Source organism: Rhamphochromis sp. 'chilingali' (genome assembly GCF_963969265.1).
Source record: "Rhamphochromis sp. 'chilingali' genome assembly, chromosome: 3".
Lineage (NCBI taxonomy): Eukaryota > Metazoa > Chordata > Actinopteri > Cichliformes > Cichlidae > Rhamphochromis > Rhamphochromis sp. 'chilingali'.
Window position 1 is genome coordinate 13,710,250 of NC_137931.1, and position 20,728 is coordinate 13,730,977.

The window sequence follows — 20,728 nt, forward strand, 5'->3', positions numbered from 1 at the left end:
GCTTTCTGTCGCCACTTGATGACCGCTTGTTGCCCTCCCTCCCCTCGCTTCCCCTCCATTGTTTGAGGCTTTGGTGAAGGGATTGACAGACACCGCATGTATTGCTGGAACTGCCCATGATTTGGAATAATACTGATATAGGGTAAGCCTCATTGTAACTAATAAAATGTGTTTTAAGCTGTATAATGTATAACGGTCAACGCGGAAGGGATGCTGATTGTTTAAGCTCGCGGTTGTTGGCTAACGCGATATGAGCAACAGTGAAGCTGTCAGCCAGCCACAGGATGGTTAAGCTAGCTAACGTATTTACAGTTTTTTTGGTTGTTAGTTTTCTTGTTAGCCGATATGCAAAACATTTTGTTAACTTTAGTTCGCATTTATTTATATAAATCTCTTATAACCTTCTTACTAGCCTTTATTACAAAAGTATAACTAAAGAACGGAGTGAGTAAATTTTAGCTAATGGTCAGCTCAACAAACAGACAGGTGTGCAATATCTTACGGTTCATTCGCTAGCTTAACATTTTTTTTTTCATGTGTCTGGATCCTCTGGAGAGTTCAGCCGATAAAGGTTCCAAGAAAAAGTACTTGATATCAGGAAAGCTTGGGCTAGCAAGAGAGTTTCATGTCTGCAGTGGCTGAACTAACTATCCCAGCAACTCCCTGTTAAATGCTATCAGCTGAATGAATGATGCCAAATTGAAGAATACCGTAGCTTTTTCATATTTATTTATGTGGTTAAACATTTTAATACTACTAATATTGTTATTATTATTATTATTATTATTAATAATAATAATAATAATTTGAATTTGAATTATTATTATTATTAATAATAATAATAATAATTCAAATTCATGTAGCACCTTGTGTAACACATAATCCGTGGGGTTGTAGGGGAGGCAGTCTGTGCTGTTACTAAACAGCAAAACATTTCAAATTAAAGGTTATTTTCAAACTAAGTTCTGCTTAGTTAACGTGTTCATGGTGAATCATTAGATACTGAGTTTGTTTGGGGTCATAGTGAACTGGATTTATATGAGTTTATCGATGTTTTATGGTATTAAAAGAATCTGAACCTGATATAAGCAAAAAAAAAGTTTACATATATATCCATAACCTTTGTTCGAGAATGCACTGACAAGGCTATTTGTGGGGTCGTTGTTAAAAATTTTCTGCATTATTTTACACTGCTTGACTGCTTGCTGTGATTGTGGTGAGGTTTTTATGATCTTGCTCTGCTCCGTGTGGTGCAGACAGTGCTGATAACATCGCATCGTAAACAACGGATGTGGAGCCACTCAGTGAGATTTTTTTTTATAATACTCTCTAGATAATCCCAAGCATCTTTTAATGCATGTTGTTGTGGTTAAGATAATATTATCTTTTAACTGCGTATTGGATGACATACGTTTTGCCAGTATCAGCCAATGAGTATATCTGTCCAGATCTAGATTATAGTTGACAGTCAGATCAGATCAGATTAGTATTTCATGATGCTGTATGTGACTTGGTTTAATTCCTTTTGGCCAGTCATGACAAGGAATGCTGATGTTCCTGTGAGGGATTTCTGGTTATGCATCTAAAGCCCCTGGTGCAGTCAATCAAATGCGCTGCCTCCCCTGTGCACATGCCCTCCCTAGTTTGTCCGCTCTATCACGGGCTCAGTGCAGATGCTGTGATTAAAAAGCAAGGCCAATAACCGGTAAGGGAAAATGTCAAAAGAGATATCATTCTAAGCTAACTTCAACAAAGTCAGGTTGAGCATTGAGCTGAAGGTGTAGATCAGACATGAAGGGAGGTGACGCCTGCGAAAGGCTGATGTAAGCAGACAGTCCCTGTGGAAGAGCTCGGACAGACTCGTGCTATGTGTAGTGATGCGGTGATGAGTCTATTTAAGTGTTACTTTCAGGGCTGCTTCCTTACTGCTGTGGATTTTACATCTTTATACCGTCGCCTCTCTTAAGTAGCAGTGGTCACAGTGAAGCCAGAGAGTGTTGTGTTTGTGTGTATGAGCCTAGCCAATGAACCACAAATTTCCATTTAATTTCTGAGTGCTTAGTCAGGAAGCTGTCTGCCTGTGACAGTCATGAAGTGACTCAGAGGCACTTGGACACCATCAGTCCTGGCATTTTAAATGGGAGAGAAAATAAGAAGCATTTGTTTGATAGAGATTCATATTAATGATTGACACATGCAATATTCTGTGCTTAAAATTGCTTCACGGCCTAATGTGATCATTTGAACCCTAGGATGAGTCAACTGGTCATTAATGGGTAGGTCCAGTATATCTACCAGGTGTTTAGTGGTAAGCAGCAAGTTTAGGCTTGCATGCATCTCATCTCCTTTAATCTCCTCTATTATGGAGATGATTGTTTAAGTGTCACTGTTATGTAAGGAGTGTATGAATGTTGCCCAAGGATTCTGTCCTTCCACAGGCATGCTCTCTGATAAACACCCACATAGAGTTTGTGTGCATCTGCATGCACAGGCTGCTGATGCAAAAGGTACTCAGCCTATTCCTAGCATGTCTCTTTCACAGACTGTATATGAAAGATAGAAGAAACCCCTGGATCTGAAAAGTTAGGCAATGTGCAATTTCTTTAAACCTAGATTCTTTCTAATTGCTTGTCATGTTGAAAACTACTAAGATGTACTAACACCGATGTACTTTTACACATGATGATCACTTGACTGGACAGAAGTGCTGCTCAGTTCGTGGAAAGAGTTGTATAACATCTCCTTTGTCCACTGTAGAGGGCTAGAGTCCACAGAAATAACCCTGATGACGTCATAGTCATATTGTTAACAGAGATCCTGTGTTCACATTTTAGAGCTTGAATTTGTGTTCACCTTTTATATAACGTCTATATAAATCAAGCAAACTGGATCATGGGAAATGTAGTCTGGCAAACTGAAAAACTTTTGACTTTTTTATGTTTTTCATGACTCCAACAGCAGCCAGTTAATTGAGATTAAAGATGTGTGTAAGGAAATAAGAATATATCTAGAGGCACATGTCCCATCCCTTTAAGACATCACATCCTGTCTCATTCCTTCGGTTAGGGCTGTGCGATATGACCAAAATCTCATATCCCGATATAAGACATCTATCGTCCCAATTAGAGCTGGGCGATAGAACGATAATGATATGTATTGCGAAACAACTTTTTCTCGATAGAAAAATTAAACTATTGCGATAGGCCTCGCCGCTCTTGTCCTCTTAAAAAAAAACAGAACAGCCAATCCAAATTAAGTAGCGCAGAGCCAAACCAATCACAGCCGCAGCGTCACGTCACGTGACTTGTTACGTACAGCACAAGGAAATCCAATAAAGTGGTGCATGCTCAATCTCTGACTGGAAGCGCTAATTCGTCATTCGGCTTTTGTCAGACTAAAGTAACTGTTAAAACTGTTTGAAAAGCTCAGCTACACAACAAGGAGAGATTGAGAATTTCCTTTTAGTTCTCAGTTTATTTGATATTGACAAAAGTTAGTCAATTTTGTCTGTTCTTCTGTAAAACAAACTAAGATTTATTTTTAGAATTAAAATTTTGTTTCTAAGTGGAATTGACAATTTAGTAGTCTGTTTCGTTTGTTCTATTTTGAAACTTAAACGCTTTAGCGGCTGCCTTTTGTGTAGTTTGCAATATTTGCCTTTATTTATCTGAAAAAGTCTCATGTTCCTTAAGTACATCTACCCTGTTGAACTTATTATGGGAAATAAATATTTAAATCAAAACAAGCTGCTGATTATTTCACATTTTACTTGTGAGCAATGGCACATTTAAATCTTACAAATATATTTGGCTTATATCGTGATAGATATCGTTATTGCCTGAAATGAAAAAACCATATCGTGATATGAAAAAATCTCATATCGCCTGGCTCTAGTCCCGATAATGATATAAATCACAAAAATTTAACATTTTCTGTAAATTCTGTGAATCTCGGGCAGCTCGACTTGCGGGAAGTGTTTCCAGTTGCGCGTCATGTACCTGGAGTTGAGTGTTTTAACCGATGCATGAAACGACACATTTTTAGACATAAGTTGTAACGGCTGCCGTTTTCTTTGTGGGTATTTATTACACGGCGTGCTGCGGGGAAAAGCCTGTTCTAACGTTTGAGTCTGAGGTTTATTTTTTAGCACCTGGCGGCTCTTTTTTAATTCTCATCCGTAAATACTCTGCATACTCTTTCACGTGATTCAGTTTATTTTGAAAGGTCTTAACAGGATCTTGAGCTTTATTGTGAAAGGTTTATGTAGAAAATAAACAAGCGGACACGCGATGGTTTTACCCTCGTTGTTGCTAACGACAACGCATAAAAACAGGCTCTTGTCGTCGGTAGTGTGGTTATATTAAATATAAGAGAAAGAGAGAACTTTAAGAAATTTATATAGCCACTACAGTGACCATCAAAACGGTGAAAAAATATTGCCGTAAACAGTTTATTTTGCGACATCACGAAACAAACGATAGCGTAAAATGAAACGATAGACGTTTTTATATCGTCGTCCGATATATATCGTTATATGGAACAGCCCTACCTTCGGTCATCCCTTTAAGCATTGGAAGAGTTCATACAGAGACAGGCAACAGGATGTGGGCTGGCTCAATGTCACCCCTCCCTAAAAACTGTATGTGGAGTTATTGTCACAACATTTCTTCAATCAAAATCTCAGAGCCTCACCTTTAGTTTGTTTAGTAGAAGTAGAAGAAATCTTTTAGCGTTAGCATTTTAGCATTTATTTTAGATTTGTCCTTGCCTGAAAACGATATCTGTGGTTCAAAAATCAAACACTGTGGGTGGCTCTAAATGTTATAAAACAGGTGTGATGGAGAGCATAAGAAGGAAATGAGTCAGTCTGCTTTATTACCAGCTGCACACGTTACCTGGACATGAATATTGCCCCTCATTCAGCCTCTGTGGAGGTCACATCTTTATCTGTGAGACCACTAACACTTCTCTCTTCTGTTTCAGGTAGCGGTGTGTATGGGCACACCGCCCTGTCAGCACAGGAACAGGATGTGATGTCATGCCAGTAGCAGCTCCTGTGTTCTGTCCAGCTTCTTCTTTTCACGAGTGGGAGAGCCTCCCCTCCTCACTCCCCCTTTCCAAAGACGGGATATGTTTGAAGTCAAACCCCGGGCGGTGGAGAAGAAAGAGTCGAGCACGGAGACAGGTGAGATGGTCTTCTGTATAAATATCATATATCAAAAGCTGCAGTACAGCCACCGATTTGCTTTGTGCACATTTTTAAATGCTGCTTTGTGAGTATCAGGTCTCCCTGAGGTACAGTATGTGGTGCCTTTAAGCCTGATGCTATAGTTAGCTCTGTTTGTCCTAGTAAACCACATATTTGTTCGAGTGGAAGGACATCGGCTTGTACAGTGCCTGAGCCAAGACAATATACACACACACACTGTTCATCAGCCCACACGCAAATCTCACTGGAGCTGCACAGCTTTGCCAAAATAAAAGCTTCCCTCTTCATTTATCAACTTAATGGAATGCCATTGTGCCATGATAATACCTCAGCCCACACACTTTTTGTCTGTTTTTGTGGCAAATAATTGATTTTTCAAGTGCTTTGTGGGGAATACATAACTAAACAGCATAATCAGTATATCTGCACCATCTTAGAGAGCGGTTAGTGACATTGAACATCTCTCTAGTTCAAATCGGAGATCTATCTAGGGTTAAAGGGGAGCTGCAGTCCCAGTTGGTACAGTTGGAGTACATCCAACTCACTGGAAATCCACTGGAGAAGCAGTTAGTTGGTATCGAGAACTGCTACAAGGGCAGGCTGGCCAGTGAGCCAGGTGTTAGGGAAAACACAAGATGGGAAGGGCTGCTTGACTCCACACTGCCATCTGCTATTTGTTCTGCACGCACTGCCAGGAGTGCTGTGAACTTCTGCTGGCCCACCAATGGACTCATACTATTTCTAAATCAGCCTAAGCACCTTGTTGTGATAGAGCAGCTCTTTTGTTTGACTTTTTTATTGTTTAATTCTCAAAAAGTAAGGAATTCATCATATGCCTGCCATTATGGACAATTTTAGACTAGAAGATTTTCCATCCATCCACCTTCCATTTATCCAATTCAAGGGCCTGTGCTGCAGCCTGTCCCAGTTGTCATAGGAGACACAGAGACTTAGTCAACTATTATTGACTAGAAGATTAATCAAAAAACAAACAAACAACAACATTAAAAAACCCCCAACAATAATGACAGTAATGGTTGCTCCACCAGCTGTTGGTGATGAGTTTTTTTGTCTGTCTTCCTCCAGACGAGGGGCTGGGCAGCAGCGGGAGGAATTATGGCTCCGGCTCACTGGGCTCCGGTTCGGTCGGCTCTGGCTCCGTGTACCTGTCAGACAGTCAGGACTGGGTGGTTTCCCCGAGCTGCTCCCCAGACGAAGGTCCCAGGAACAGCGCCATCTCCCCCATGCTGGCTGAGGAGACTTTCCGCTACATGAGTAAGTGTGTACATTTTGGTATATTTTTGCAAAGCTGCTTCCTTTTGCAGACGTCCTTTTGATTGGTTAAGCCTTGTACAACAGAACCGAGCAGATGGTGTGTGTGTGTGTATGTGTGAGTGCATTAGGCATGTGAGGGATTCTTTTTATGTGGCGCCGTTCAATTAAAGTCGCAGGGATTTAGTGTGGACATTATTTCGCACAGCGTTCGTCATTGTGTCTGTTTGTCTTTGCTTGTGTGACTGTGGCACTGTGTGTGTGTGTGTGTGTGAGAGAGAGAGAGAGAGAGAGAGAGAGAGAGAGAGAAAGATCCAGCACAGTTAAGTGCAGCGGAGTTCAAAACCAAAGCCAGAGTGAGTCACGGGACAGTAACAAGAGAGGCGGTGTGGATAGATAGAGAATGAAGACAAGAGAGCACAGAGAGGAGACACAACATGCCAGTGTTAAACATCCACAATGAGGAGGCGTACGATAAGTTTCCTGTGGAAGGTGAGCATGGGCTCAGTCCTCAGTACATGTCTGAAAGACAGAAAGAGAGAGAGAGACAGGCATCCAGCTTCAGTAAGCATGTCAGCAAGGTCAGGCAAAACGTGACAGCGTAGAGGGCAAAGTGTCTGTGTGTGTTACTAGAAAGGAAGTGGGCAAATCTGATGGTGTGTTTACATTTAAACAGGTTGCAGTATGCTGGAACGAGACAGGATAAACTTCCTGTTTTTCTCATAATTGCCAACGCTTTGTTTCCTGCGTTTGAAGATTATTTGATTTAACGTGAGCAGATCTTGATTGTTTCAGTTCACTGAATGTTTCGTCATTTCCTTTTATTAATGTTTGATCAAACCAACAATTTGAGCATTTCTCAAATAAATAGTAACTTAAAAAAAAACAAGTAATGAATGAAGTGTTTTAGTTGCACATGTGAGGAAATTGGACATTGGAGGAGTCTCAGTTTCATGGTGCTGTTTGCTCCACTTCTGCAAAGTTAAACACAGCCTATTAATAACATGTGCTGGGGCATGGCATGTTAAGATGTGTGAAAACACTTAGAGAGGTCTGATTTTGACATTCATATTTAGACTTTGCAGTTGACGCTGAAATATTTCAGTACTCCACTATGGTTATACGAGTATCAAGTATCCTGGTTTTAGTGTCATGTTGTGAAATTTGAAGAGTTTATACTGTAATTTAATGGCTGTTGAGGATCTTGTCATTTGGCTCGACGAGATGATGTCCCATCTCTTTTTCAAAGCCTGACAACAAGAGCTGGGAGTGTTTTTACGCTCCAGGATTTGAGTCGTAAAACTTTCTTGTCTGGGAAAAGACAAAGTTGTGAATAAAGGGTACTTATGCTCAATTCCAGTAGCTTTGCATGAGTTATTAACTCGAGTTATTAACCTGTGCATTTCTGCTGGCTCATGACGGAGCAAACATAGAGCGACCTAGAGTTGATTTGAAAGAGATAAGCTTTTTGAGTTTGATCCAGGTGTCATATTGGTGCGTCCATATGATTCTACCATTTATTCCTCACACTGCATTTTGAAGTTGAGTTTGTTGTATAATCACATGTTGAGTTTATTGATGCCAAAGGTTCAAGCAGCCATGACTCTGGAGATTCATGTTACTTAACAAGTAACACATTGACCACCCATTGGCCTGTTGTGTGTCTGTAGTTCATGAATTTATGTCAAAATGAAACAGAGGTTGGACTTTGCTGTTATGAAATTTATTGCGGCCAGAGTTCAGTTACTGCCTTGTATAAGTCAATACAACCTGCACTGCTTTCCCACCCTGCGATCAGCATGTGGTGTAAACAGTTTCATTTATTTATGCAGCATCTGATCATGATCAAGCCAGACTATGGACATACATAACCCATACAATGATGGCATGCTTTCAGCAGCAGGTAAAGGTATTAGTGTATGTTTTTGTCTGTGATTTTGTGTGTGTGGAACAGTAACTTGAGACATTATATGCATTATGTATGCACTGTAACTGTAACAAGGATAGCCGTGCTGGGCAGAGGTTATTTTTACCCGCTGGTTGTTGGAGTGCAGTGTCCAGATTCAGAGGTCATTGTAGGCTTCAGATTACTGGATGAATGCTCTCATCCATTTGAGCAGCTGCCTAGCTCAGCTTGTTACTTTTAATCCCTGCTGAAACTGTTTTATTACACTACATTTATTCAGAAAAAAAGATAGTGAGTCCGATGTGAATCTGTGCAACGCTGTGTCATAGTAAGCGATCGCTCTTTAGGTTAGATTATCGTTAACAGTACTTGGATTACACTTTGTTATTGTAGTTGTAGGTGTTTGTACAGTAAGCAGTAAACTGGGATTGCACAAAGAAGTTGTAATAAGGTTGTAAGTTTTTGATCAAACCAACAGAAGTAAATATTCTAAATGAGTGTTGGGGACACGCATCACTCTGTTAAAGGGCTTCTAGCTGAAACCAGATGGCTCATTGATTAGGGTTGCCACTTTTCTTTCAACAGGTGGAACGCTGAACTGTGCAGCGCTGGTGACACCCACTCAGGTGCTAAAAGCAGACCAGACTAATCGATGTGTAGATTCTCTGACTCTCAACAAACTAATGTCTCTACATGATGTTGGTTTATTGAAACTTTCATTTTTCTGCCAGTGTTTGTCTCTTTCCTTTTCCTTTCTTTTTCCATCTGTCTTAAAACTGGCTGGTTTACTTCTACACCATCTGAACTTTCCCCTCTTTTTCTCTCTCTGCATCTCTCTCACTAGCATATCTTGCTTTGGAACCTCCTTCTTATTCCCACCCAGGCTCTCAGAGCCTCTCCAAAGGTATCCTACTTTTCCTACTTGCCTGTTCTTCTCTGGAACTTCATTTAACTCAAGTGTGAGAAAGGGGCTTCTGTCAAAAGTGTGGCCACACACTTCTAGGATGTGATCTAGGATCCGTTCCTAGGCCACTGATTGGGAGCCCCTCTCCACTTTTTGCATGTAAACAATAAGACAAGAGACTTGCATAGTAAAGGTCTTCTGCTTCCAACTGTAGTACTGTACTGTGTACTGTAGTCAGCTTGTAGTACAGTTATTAATTTGTAAAGCTAGTGTTCTTTTTAAATTCAGACCACTAGCACGTGTTGCATAATTATTGCTCCAGCAATAATCATTTAGCAATTTAGTGGACATAATTTGGACCACGCGTCCATAATCAGATGCTAAAAAGTGTAAAGAATGGTGATGTTATGTGGCTATAATAGCCAAGTAGCTCCTAATGTTGCTTGTGGTCAGAATTCTTTATTATGTAGTAGACCATGCATGTTAAAGACGTGTCCAGTAATTGATTTTATTTTCATGTTTGTGTGGAGTTGCTTGGATGCACAGTGTGCATGCCAGAGTGTGGATTCTAGATTTTTTTTAGATGTGTGTAGGGATGGGTATCGTTTAGGTTTTATCCGATACCGGTGCCAAATCGGTACTTTTGAAACGGTGCCGGTGCTTAAACGGTGCTCGAACCGGTGCTTAAAGAATGGAGAACACAAAATTGGTCCAAAAACCTCTCATGTTCAGCTGGTTCACCAGGCCATCAGACTGCTGAACACGTCATAGACACCTCAGCTTCACTACTGGAACTTTAACATTATGCACTCCATACTGTACAGTAATGCCACTGTTTTGCACATGTCTCAACTCTGTATATTTTATATATTTTATTTATTGTTTACTCTATTTAATTTGTAAAATATGTGTACACGCACACACACACACACGTAGGAAAATATTTACTATACACATCCAGAAATGCATATACTATTATATATTGTACATATATTTATTAGTTTCAGATGTAGCCATTCTTGTATTTTGCTTGTTTACATTATTGTATTTTGCACAACTCTGTTGCTTGTGAAGCTCGCACACAAGAATTTCACTCACATGTGCTGTACCAATGTACCTGCACATGTGATGTGACAATAAAAGTGATTTGATTTGATTTGGTTTTTGTAAAAAGATAACAATGTTAGCCTTTTCTGCAGCTATAGGGCATATATGGTATCACTCTTGGCTGGAAGCAGTGCTTAATCAATGGAAAAAACACAAACTTTGTCCAAAAACCGCTCATGTTTAGCTGTTTCCCTCTTTTTCTTTGGTCATTTTAGCCTTTTTGGCCAGGGTGAAGGGAGTATCTGCCATCAAACAAGAAGACAGCCGCATGTAGATATGATGATGTTTGCTAGTTCACCTTACATGCATTAATTTAATAACGTGGTTAGCCTACTCAACGTAAATTACTCACGCAGAGAAGAACGGCTGCTGCTGCCATCATCATCCGTCATCATTTCTGCTACACTGGCAGGGCTAGGGGCCAGGACTCTCCTCTTCGTGTTTTTGGGTATGTTGCTAACTCCGGGTCCGATAACAGGTAACCCACCCGCAGGGTGCTCGGTGTGAGGTCTCACAGCAAGCTATCAAATACGGCGCATTTCTCGGCTTTTAAAAAAAACGCTATGCGTCGCCAGGTGTTTCATCGGATTTGAGGAGTTACCTCCTTTGTCAGTATCACAGTATCAGCTTAAAGCACTTGTTGCAGGCTGCTGAGTTTGCATCTTTTGCTGTGAAGTACAGCCAGACTTTTGACCGCTTCGCCTTGGACATTTTTAATCTGTAGCTCTGCATAAAAGAACGTACGTACCTGGCCCCGCCTACTATCCTCGGAAATGTAAAATGATTGGCTAGAAGTGTATCACAGCTCAGGAAAAAAAAGCACCGAAATAAAGCACCGAAATGTGCGCTGCTTTTCGGTCTGGTTACTACCGTTTATGTCAGAACCGGTGCCGACACCGGTACCCATCCCTAGATGTGTGTGTGTGTGTGTTTTTGCTTGTTTGCTGCCTAAAAGTTAACGTTTTCCCTCTGGCCAGTCCTCAGTGCTGATCGAGTGGAACAGATGACCAAGACGTACAATGACATTGAAGTGGTCACACACCTTTTGGCTGAGGTAGGGCGTTGACCTCATTTGTGATAATTTTTTTCAGCTAAGAAAACAACAGCCAGTTAACTGATTAACCCTGGGTGCCTTGTGTTCTATTTGAACAGCGGGACAGAGATTTGGAGTTGGCAGCTCGGATTGGTCAGTCACTTCTACAGAGGAACCACCTGCTACAGGAGCGAAATGAGGCCTTAGAGGAGCAGATAGCACAGTCTGTAGATCAGGTAACTGTTTTTATTCACTTTAAAATGTGTAAATAATGTTTTGTGCTACATAAAGAGAGGGTGATAGTATGATCAATTTAAATTAGGGGTGAGGGAACTCCAGGCCTCAAGAGCATGGTGTCCTGCAGGTTTCAGATGTGTCCTTGATCCAGCACAGCTGATTTAAAGGCTAAATTACCTCCTCAACATGTCTGCATGATCTAGTGATATTGTTGTAATAGGTTTTTAAAAGAGAAATAGAATAAAGCATTTAGACATTTGAATAATAAAAAGGGGCTCTAAAATAGATCCCTGTGGTACACCTTTTCCTAATAGTTAGTTAGCTAGTTAATAGTTGCGGTAGATGCCTGCCCCTCCCTGAGCGTGGTTCTGACAGAGGTTTCTTCCTCTTAAAACTGAGTTTTTCCTTTCCACTTTTGCCAAGTGCTTTCTTATAGGGGTCTTCTGATTGTTGCGGTTTCTCTGTATTGCTGTAGGGTGTTTACCGAACTATATAAAGTGGCTCGAGGTGACTGTTGCTGTGATTTAGAACTATATAAATAAAATTGAATTGAATTGAATATCTCATGGACCAAAAAATGCTTGATATACATTAATAATGTACTATTTTTTAAATGCATCTGCAGCCAAAATAACATACCATTTTATTTCAATAAAATGGTATTTCTGCCACAAGTCATGCATGTTTGCTGTATACATACAAATATTCCATTCACTTTCCAGCTTTAAACTAAACTTCAACCAAAAAAATTGAAAGTTAGATTTTTGTATCTCTAGAAAAAGAGAGCTTTAAAATGTTAAAATCCTGTAAACACCAATCACTTTTCCTAAACTGTCCACATTGGTCAGGTTCATCAGCTGCAACATGAGCTCAGTAAGAAGGATGAATTGCTGCGGATGGTGGCCAGCGCCTCTGAGGAGAGCGAGACCGATTCCAGCGTGTCGACCCCACTGCGGCAACCTCACCTGCCGGGGGGAACCGCCGCTGCTGCACTTAGTCAGCTGGAGTCCCTGCAGAGCAAGCTGCAGGACCTAGAGGAAGAAAATCTGGCACTGAGAACCGAGGTATGTCGTTCTTTGGGAAGCAAATTGATCAGAAGCAGATGTTGAAGTATAATCTCTGCTGCAAACTGAGCTTTTTTGACTTATCCAGGCTTGTCAACTCAAAAGAGACACCATCACCTATGAGGAGAAGGAGCAGCAGCTAGTGAGCGACTGTGTCAAAGAGCTCCGTGAGTTTTTCTTGAAGTTTGCAAACTTATGTTCAAAAGGAACTTTTACAGATCAGGCATCTGAATTTAATCTTTGGTGTGTTTGTGTATATCACACGTGGGGTCAGGCGAGTCCAACAGCCAGATGGTTTCGTTGACTGAAGATCTATCTCAGAAGAACGAGGAGCTGCTCAGACACCAGGAGGAAATCGCTCAGCTGCTTTCCCAAATAGTCGAGCTGCAACACAGAGTGAAGGAGGTGGGCAAGCTTAACTGCTAGCACTGATTACCTACTGTAGATGCTGGCACAGTGTGTGAACGCTCTTGGTGTGATGCTGTTTATCTCCAGCTGGCTCTGGAGAAAGAGGAGCTCAGGATCCACCTGCAGGCCTCCAAAGATGCTCAGAGACAGCTCACAGCAGAGGTACAGTCTCATACGAGTGTTCAAGTTCCTTTTTAGAGCAAGACCAGTTTAATTATTCTACAAAGATGCAAATGTGATCATATAATGTAGGTTTGTAGCTTTTATGTCAAGCCTTTGTAAGAAACCACACTTATGGTTTGTGTTGGAGCCGGTTTACAGCAATTTAGAGCTTTAACGTTGTCAAATCTGTCAGTCTGATCTGATTTTCATTCCTAACATCATTCCTAATACAAGGGAAAATGATGTGTTTCCCTAAAAACTGTGTCCTAAAAGCATAAACAGTAAATTTAGGTCAGAGTATTGAGAAATATCACAAACTAACCACCTCCTATTCCCAGTTTTATTTTACTTTTTAAAATAAATTCATATAAATATACAAACTTGTGAGTAATTTTGCCCGATTATTTGCACGTGTCTGCTGCAGCTCAACGAGCTGGCCGAGAGGAATGCTGAGTGTGTAGAGATGCTCCATGAGTCGCAGGAGGAGATCAAAGAGCTGCGCAGTAAAAACAGCCCCTCAGCTGGGATGCGCCGGCACCTTCCCTACGGCCTCTACCCCATGGTGAGAGAAACGCACCCTTGAACTTTTATTTGGAGCACACAGAGGAAGATACAGTCCCTGGCACATGTGTTCACAAGGAATCATACAGCTGCTATTAACCCTTTAACACCCAGTGTGTTGTATTTGCTACATAAAGTTTTTTGTGACTTTTTGAGTTCTACAACATCGGTGAGATTTTTATTTTACCCTTGAAAAACCTAAATAAACTGCACAACACATTTCATATTTCAGGCTTTAAGGGTTTAAGGAGGTAACCGTATCTGGCTTTAGACATATTCTTTAAAGTTTTTGTTCAGTATAATGTGGGAGTCTGTAGGATATTGGTAAATGTAAATGGTAAATGGCCTGTGTTTACTTAGTCCCTATGGACCCCAAAGCGCTTTACACTACATTCAGTCATCCACACATTCACACACACATTCACACACTGGTGATGGCAAGCTACACTGTAGCCACAGCTGCCCTGGGGCGTGCTGATATTGGCTTGCTTTTGGGAGCCAGCCTGAAGTGGCCACTTGAGGAGCTGCAGTTTTTGGCCTGTGTGCATTTATTTTTTAGGCTTGGATGAATTAAACTGAACAGTGACTGTAAATATTACTTTTGTTGAATCCACAGCATACTTTTAATCCTCCGTATGTGTCCTGTTTTTACAGGAATCCTTGGCAGCAGAGATTGAGGGAACTATGAGGAAGGAGCTGAGTATAGAGGAGGAGACCGCCTTTCAGGACCAAAGGTTAAAAGCTGCAGAATGTGTTTGCTGCTGAGGATGACAGTTGGTGTTGGAGAACTCGTACTTTTTTCCAGACTTTTCATGGGTTTGAAAAGTTTAGGTGTCTGCATTATATTTTAGGTCTAGTCTCTGACCTTTCACCTCATTTTCCTATAGAATTTCCCAGAAGCGAGTCTTCCAAACAGTCCGCTCCGTTAATGCCTCAGTACTACGATCAGCTTCAGCAAACCCACCAATCCCTGGCTCCGGACAGAGCTCTCTGGTGATGACAGCGCAGCCGTTTCAGTCCACACAGGGGTAAGTTTCAAAGAGCATTTTCTGTTTTGGAAGAGATTTATGCTCGATTTCAGGTCATAACATGCATGTTTTGCAGGGAGGAGGGCCGAGTGGGCCAGCCTGGTTGTCCGGGAGGAAACGACCTCACTAGAGCACTCCACCGCCTGTCATTGCGCCGTCAGAACTTCCTGTCCGAGCGACAGTTCTTCCAGGCGGAGCGGGAAAAGAAGGTGCAGGCCCTGGCGGAGGTGGAAGGAGAAGGCAGTTGCTGCAGCTCACCAATGGGCAGTGCAGTCTCGTCTTTCTCCAACCTGTCGGATCTCTCCATCGCCTCCATTGTTTTTAAGACTTTCCTGCCTGAGAAGCTCCAGATTGTCAAACCCATGGAAGGTAATGTTTGCTTTGTTGACACCTCGAAGGTTATCGTTTACTACAAGGTGATGTAATCCAATTAAAGAAACCTCCAGCAGAACCAGGCTCAGGGAGAGGTGGCCATCTGCTGGGGTTGGTTGGGGTGAGGGGAGGAAGACAGGACAAGGACATGCAGTGGAAGAGAGCCAGAGATTATTAATAACTAATAATTAAATGCAGAGTATGCAGTAACACATGCTGACATTTCTTTCTCAGGCTCGCTGACACTGCACCACTGGCAGCAGCTGGCCAAACCTCACCTGGGAACCATCCTGGACCCACACCCTGGAGTAGTGACTAAAGGTTTTCGTCCATTGGCTCAGGACGCTGTGTACCACCTGTCTGACATGGAGGAGGATGAAGAAGATGAAGAAAACAGAAGGAATGGTATCCTGGAGAAAGGAGCAGCAGAGCGGAGTAAGGAGGAGGAAGATGAGGAGGAGGAAGGCGGAATCACCTTTAACGTGCGCTGCTCATCTACACCCGAGGAGAAAAAGGACAGAAAGCATGCGGTATCATCTGTCCCAGTGCCACCTCTCTCCACTGGGAGTCCAGCTGCTTCCTCCTCCATCAGGTTAGACATCTGCCCTACACCCCTTCATGCCACAGAGAAACCCGGCCAATCGCCTCAGCCCATTCCAGGAGCCTCTGGAGCAGGACTCCAATCACAAAGCCAAACCTTGACATCGACAGCAGTATCTTCCTCTGGTAAAAATCACTTTTTGTAGCTTGTTATTGCTCATCATTTCCAAGGTGCGCGTGTTTGGTTTTCTGAAGTTTTCTTGTTTGTTCAGTCCAAAACCCAGGGAAGTGTCAGAGCTCCACCTTTTCCACCTACACCTTCACTACCTGCCGCATTCTGCACCCGTGTGACATCACACAGGTCACCCCAAGGTGAGTCCTCTTCAAGAAAATAAGCATCCCATAAACACTGTTATTGTTCTAACACAGACTCTCCTTTTCTTGCTTTCAGTTCTCAGTCATCCCACATGGCGAACACGCCTAGCTCCATGAGGACGGGTCCCAGCACCCCTGTGACTCCCTGCAGACTCAGTCTGGGTGACTCTTTCCCCCCTCGACGTCTGCCTGCACCCCCCAGTGGCCTGACCAAGCTGGTCCTAGAGAGGGGTATTTCTGCACAAGTCTCCAACCCTCCTCCAACCCCGAGACCCGCCCCCTGGCAGCCCCTTTTCCAGCTTCTGCCAAGCACGCCCCCCAACTCCCCCTCCCACTCTCCTGCCCCTTCCCCAGTGCCTACAGAGCCCCGCCAACACCCAGCTGACAATTTCCTGGCCTCGCGGCCCGCAGAGCTTTTTCTCCAAGACGTTTATGGGTTAAACCTGGGCCGCGCTCCGCATCCTGACCTACCAAGCCCATCCAAAGAAACCCCAGCCCTCATCTCATCCGCCAAATCAGGCAGATCCAGGCCCGACCCGGCCAGTGTTGGTTTGGTGGAGAAGCTCCGGCAGCTGGGATTCACTAAGGTGTTGCATGGTTCTGAGTCTGATGCTTCAATGCCACGCCAGGATTCTGCCACATTTGTGTCAGCAGGTGGAGGGAGCCTTTTAGATGGCCTGAGGCGCAACCAGAGCCTCCCGGCTATGATTGGTGCCCGAGCTGGAAAGTCAGCCGGTCACTCAGCTCCTCCTCCTCACCCCAGGACCCTGGCTATCCCCCCACCTCCATGGGGGAACCTAAAAGAAAGACGGCGGCATCTTGCCTCTATCTCCTACCCAAGTTCGGCCAACCGTTGAACTTAACAGAACATCAGTCCCCTCCTTTATTCCTCCACCACATCTCTCCTCCTTTCTGCCTTTGGAGAGAGAAGTCAGGGCAGCGGTGGGCAGAACAATCCGTCCTTTTTTGGAACTTAATTTTAAAGCACAATTTAATGATACTGACTGTTTTAGCCACCCTGCATTTTCTGTGTATGTGGATGTCTGCCATGCTGATAGTTAAAAAGGCCTTAGCTTGCCTCTGAGTGGGTCATCCTCTTCTCAGTCTTATATTAAATAGACTCAGTAGTTCTCCAGTGAGGCTCTAGATGTTAGGCATGGGTAGAGGAGGGCAAGAAAGGAAAATGTAAGTGTACGAAGGTTTGTGGAAGTTGATTAGAGAAAAGTAAAGGAAGAAGTGAAAGAAGGGCGAAAAGGGTGTCAGTATGTTTATGTCAGAAGACGGGGTTTCCGCCATATCAGTTAACATAGGGGGTTCAAGTAGCCCAGGCTGGAAAGCAGGCATTTTTCTCTCACAATTGTCATTAAAAAAATGTTCAGAAAATCTATATTGTTGTAATAAATGTATAACTGTACAAACTTGGTAATTGATAAGTTTTGGTTAACGACCCATTAGCATACACTAGAAGAATGCTATGGGCAAAATTAGCTTTACTGTAAAAAAACAAAACAAAAAGTCATAAATTTGTTCAGTTCGATTCAGTTTGTACATATTAACAATATTGTGTGCAAAAGTTTAAACATACATGTGTAGGGCTGCCACGATTAGTCGACTAGTCACGATTACGTCGACTATTAAAATCGTCGACTACTAATTTATTAGTCGACGCATCGTTTGAAGCTTTGTAAGATCACAAAAGACGCAGGAATGAGTAGTAGGATTTAAGAGTGTAATAACGGACTGAAACAGAAGATGGCAGCACTGCATGTACAAGGATGCCAGGTGCCGTTAAACCCCGAAGAAGAAGCTGTGTCCCATAATTCATAGTGCGGCCCAGCGCACTTGTCAACAATGGCGACAGCTAGTTAGTTTTAATATTACTCTTATTATTTCTGGGTCACAAAATAAAGTTTAACATATTTTGAGGCGAGAATGTAGCTGTGTAAACCTCAAATATCTGCTCAGTTTATCAGGACACCACATACTTTCAAAAGTGCTCCGACGTTTTTGGAGACGTCTGTTACCCACCAGCTCGATAGCTAGCCGGGGGCAAGGCTCACTAGAGCCCGTGAGAACACCGGACTCCCGGCAAATCGTTTTCAAACCCACCGCTGTCTTTCGCTACTCAGGTTAAACATATACAAGTCACTTAGATAACTTAAAAATGTTATTGTTTGGCTTTTTTTAGTATTTTATTTGTTCCTGAGTAAATCGGTTTGGCTGAGATTAAAGTTTTTACACAGCTGAATAAACATCAGGCAGACAGCTGATTATCAGAAGTGTGAGATGCTCGAGAATATTCTCCGGTGTCCTGTTATATTTTAGATAGCAAGGAGTTTATTAAACTCCACCGAAACAATCTGCAAATTTCATTAAAATTTAATAAACTATCATCTTGTCTTTATTTTTAGTTAGCACGTACTTTAAACAGCTATAAGCTAATGATAGTTATATAAGAGCAGATGCATGCTGGTGCAATAAGCTGTACGTTTTACGTCCAATGGATGACGATCTGATTAGTCGACTAATCGCAAAAATAATCGGTGACTAGTCGACTATCAAAATAATCGTTTGTGGCAGCCCTATACATGTGCATAATTTTGACTACAGACAATTATTTTGGCATTACCTGCATTCATTCCTATTCATTAAGGACTGTGCCATGAGCGCCCCCTGCTGCAGCCGTAGTTGAATTGCAAGCACTTTGTGTACAGTAGGATTAAAAGGAAACACACCGTTTCCCATTGACCAGCTGTGACACACCTGTGCACACAACAGGTAACGAGAGACTGTAGAGTTTATTTTTGGCTTTCCAGCTTTTAAAAGCGAGAGCACCAATCATGCTAAACATCATTTGCATACAGTAAAAAAGCCTAGCAGTTCTGTTATTAGTGGACATAAGTGGATGGATACCAACTAGAAAGCAAAACTATTCAATTTGAACAACTTTTTTCGGGCTGGTCTTATGTGTGTAAAGTGGTTAACAGTAACAGTAGGCTAATGACGTATTAGCTAAATTAATATATGGAGCTGTTGTGTAAAAACAAAAATATCTGGTGTTTAAGGAGCTTGTAATACACTGGCAGAAACCCTAAAACATGAAAGAAGAAGAAAATAAGGGAGAGGGGGTAGGGGGGCTTCTGGGGTCTTGCTGTTTTAAGGGCTTCTCAGTTATAGAACAACATCCTGCTAGCTCATAGCGTAGCAGTTGCTTTCTTCATACATACAGGTAGGAGGACAAGCTTGGAGACTTCAACCACTCGCTGGTTTAGCAGCTGAACATGCCAGTATTATTGTAACAGTTTTACAGTGTTGCACGGATGTCCAGTGACCGTCCATGCACCATGCCCAACGCCTGCATGAACACCACCTTGTCTGCTGGTCCCAGCATGCACCTGTTGGCAGACAGTTAGGATGAAGGCAAAGACAAAACCAAATGGGACATCAGGCAAAAAAACAAATAGGGTGAAAGTTTTCCTTCAGGTCTTTGTGTTTTGCGTGTGCGTGCGTGTTTATGTTTGTGTGTTTTTAATGGTATGAGGCCGTATGTGGAAACTAGCACTGCTCTAGTTTGAGTTCCTTTTTTAAGCTGTATTTGGACATGAGTTGCACTTAGTGGGATTAAGAGGTTTAAGGGTCACTGCTTGCTTTGACAATAGATGTTCAGGTTTGGGCTGTAAAGAGGGAATAAAAACACTCACTTATTATTTTAGCTGTTAACCTAATTCAGATTTGATCAAGATTTGATCAAAATATGTTTCTCCTTTATCTCATGGATGTATACAGTTTGTGTATCGGCCAGCAGGTGGTAGTGTTCTGTAGGAAAACATCTGACATCATTCTGTACATGTGACAGGCTATAGCATTAAAAATAAGGAAACTTAGAGCTTTGTGCTTTATCCCTGTGACCCTTCAGTGCTATTGTTCCCAACCAGACCTTGCCCCGCCCCCCCATCTCCAGTAACTGCACTTTTAGTTTTTTGTGTTTAACCTTTATTTTATTGATGAAAGAGTTTGATCTACATAAATAAGAGACATTTAGCATAATTGTGAATGTTGTAACAATATCAGCTAACATCTTTCCATAAAAATTTGGATAAGTAGCATTTTGTTGTGCTTTTCACATGAAGGGAATCCAAACTCAGTATTATTTTTAATTTTGAATATTCTGGCTTATACATGTGTTTGTGATGCATTTAGCAGCTAATTAACAATAATGCTTTAAAGGGCAACAAGAGCTTCAGCTGAATGTTTAATAGGAGAGCAGGACTGCAGAGGGGAAGGAAGGTACATTCATAAAGTTGGATAACTTCCATCCCCTTGAAGCAGGAGGTTCTCTGGCTATAAGAGAAAATGTCCTGCGATTCCTTCATGTCTCATGCCTATTATTCATGTCTATCTTTTTAAATAAATAAAAAAATATATATATTGCCCGTCTCACTGTTTTGTTATGATTTGATGGAAGTTGACTTAAATTCCAGACAAATGGTTTGCAGTTGGGTGTAAATTCAGTCCACTGTATGCAATACACTAATTCTATTGCAAATTTC

At 42.0% G+C, this 20,728-nt stretch overlaps 1 protein-coding gene across 2 annotated transcripts; it reads left to right on the plus strand.

The window, feature by feature from the left end:
- Positions 1 to 22: 22 nt before the first annotated feature.
- On the plus strand, positions 23 to 20,608 carry trak2 (trafficking protein, kinesin binding 2). Of its 2 annotated transcripts, XM_080878607.1 has the most exons (17): positions 23 to 142; positions 4,984 to 5,185; positions 6,296 to 6,484; positions 9,232 to 9,291; positions 11,376 to 11,452; positions 11,551 to 11,667; positions 12,517 to 12,732; positions 12,821 to 12,899; positions 13,007 to 13,137; positions 13,228 to 13,302; positions 13,727 to 13,864; positions 14,518 to 14,597; positions 14,751 to 14,891; positions 14,968 to 15,260; positions 15,498 to 15,989; positions 16,076 to 16,175; positions 16,255 to 20,608. In XM_080878607.1, the coding sequence occupies exons 2-17, from the start codon at positions 5,131 to 5,133 to the stop codon at positions 17,033 to 17,035; spliced, it is 3,024 nt and encodes a 1,007-aa protein (XP_080734733.1). In that variant the 5' UTR covers positions 23 to 142; positions 4,984 to 5,130; the 3' UTR covers positions 17,036 to 20,608. The 2 variants fall into 2 exon arrangements, with proteins under 2 accessions (XP_080734733.1, XP_080734734.1); XM_080878608.1 differs by lacking the exon at positions 9,232 to 9,291.
- The last annotated feature ends 120 nt before the right edge of the window (positions 20,609 to 20,728 follow it).

What these genes read in the sequence shown, in the direction of transcription:
- trak2 (XM_080878607.1), top strand. Translation starts at nt 5,131, where the DNA reads ATGTTTGAAGTCAAACCCCGGGCGGTGGAGAAGAAAGAGTCGAGCACG. An exon ending in CTCTCAGAGCCTCTCCAAAG is followed by an intron (nt 9,292 to 11,375) that starts GTATCCTACTTT and finishes CCCTCTGGCCAG; the next exon opens with TCCTCAGTGCTGATCGAGTG. An exon ending in ATCTGGCACTGAGAACCGAG is followed by an intron (nt 12,733 to 12,820) that starts GTATGTCGTTCT and finishes TGACTTATCCAG; the next exon opens with GCTTGTCAACTCAAAAGAGA.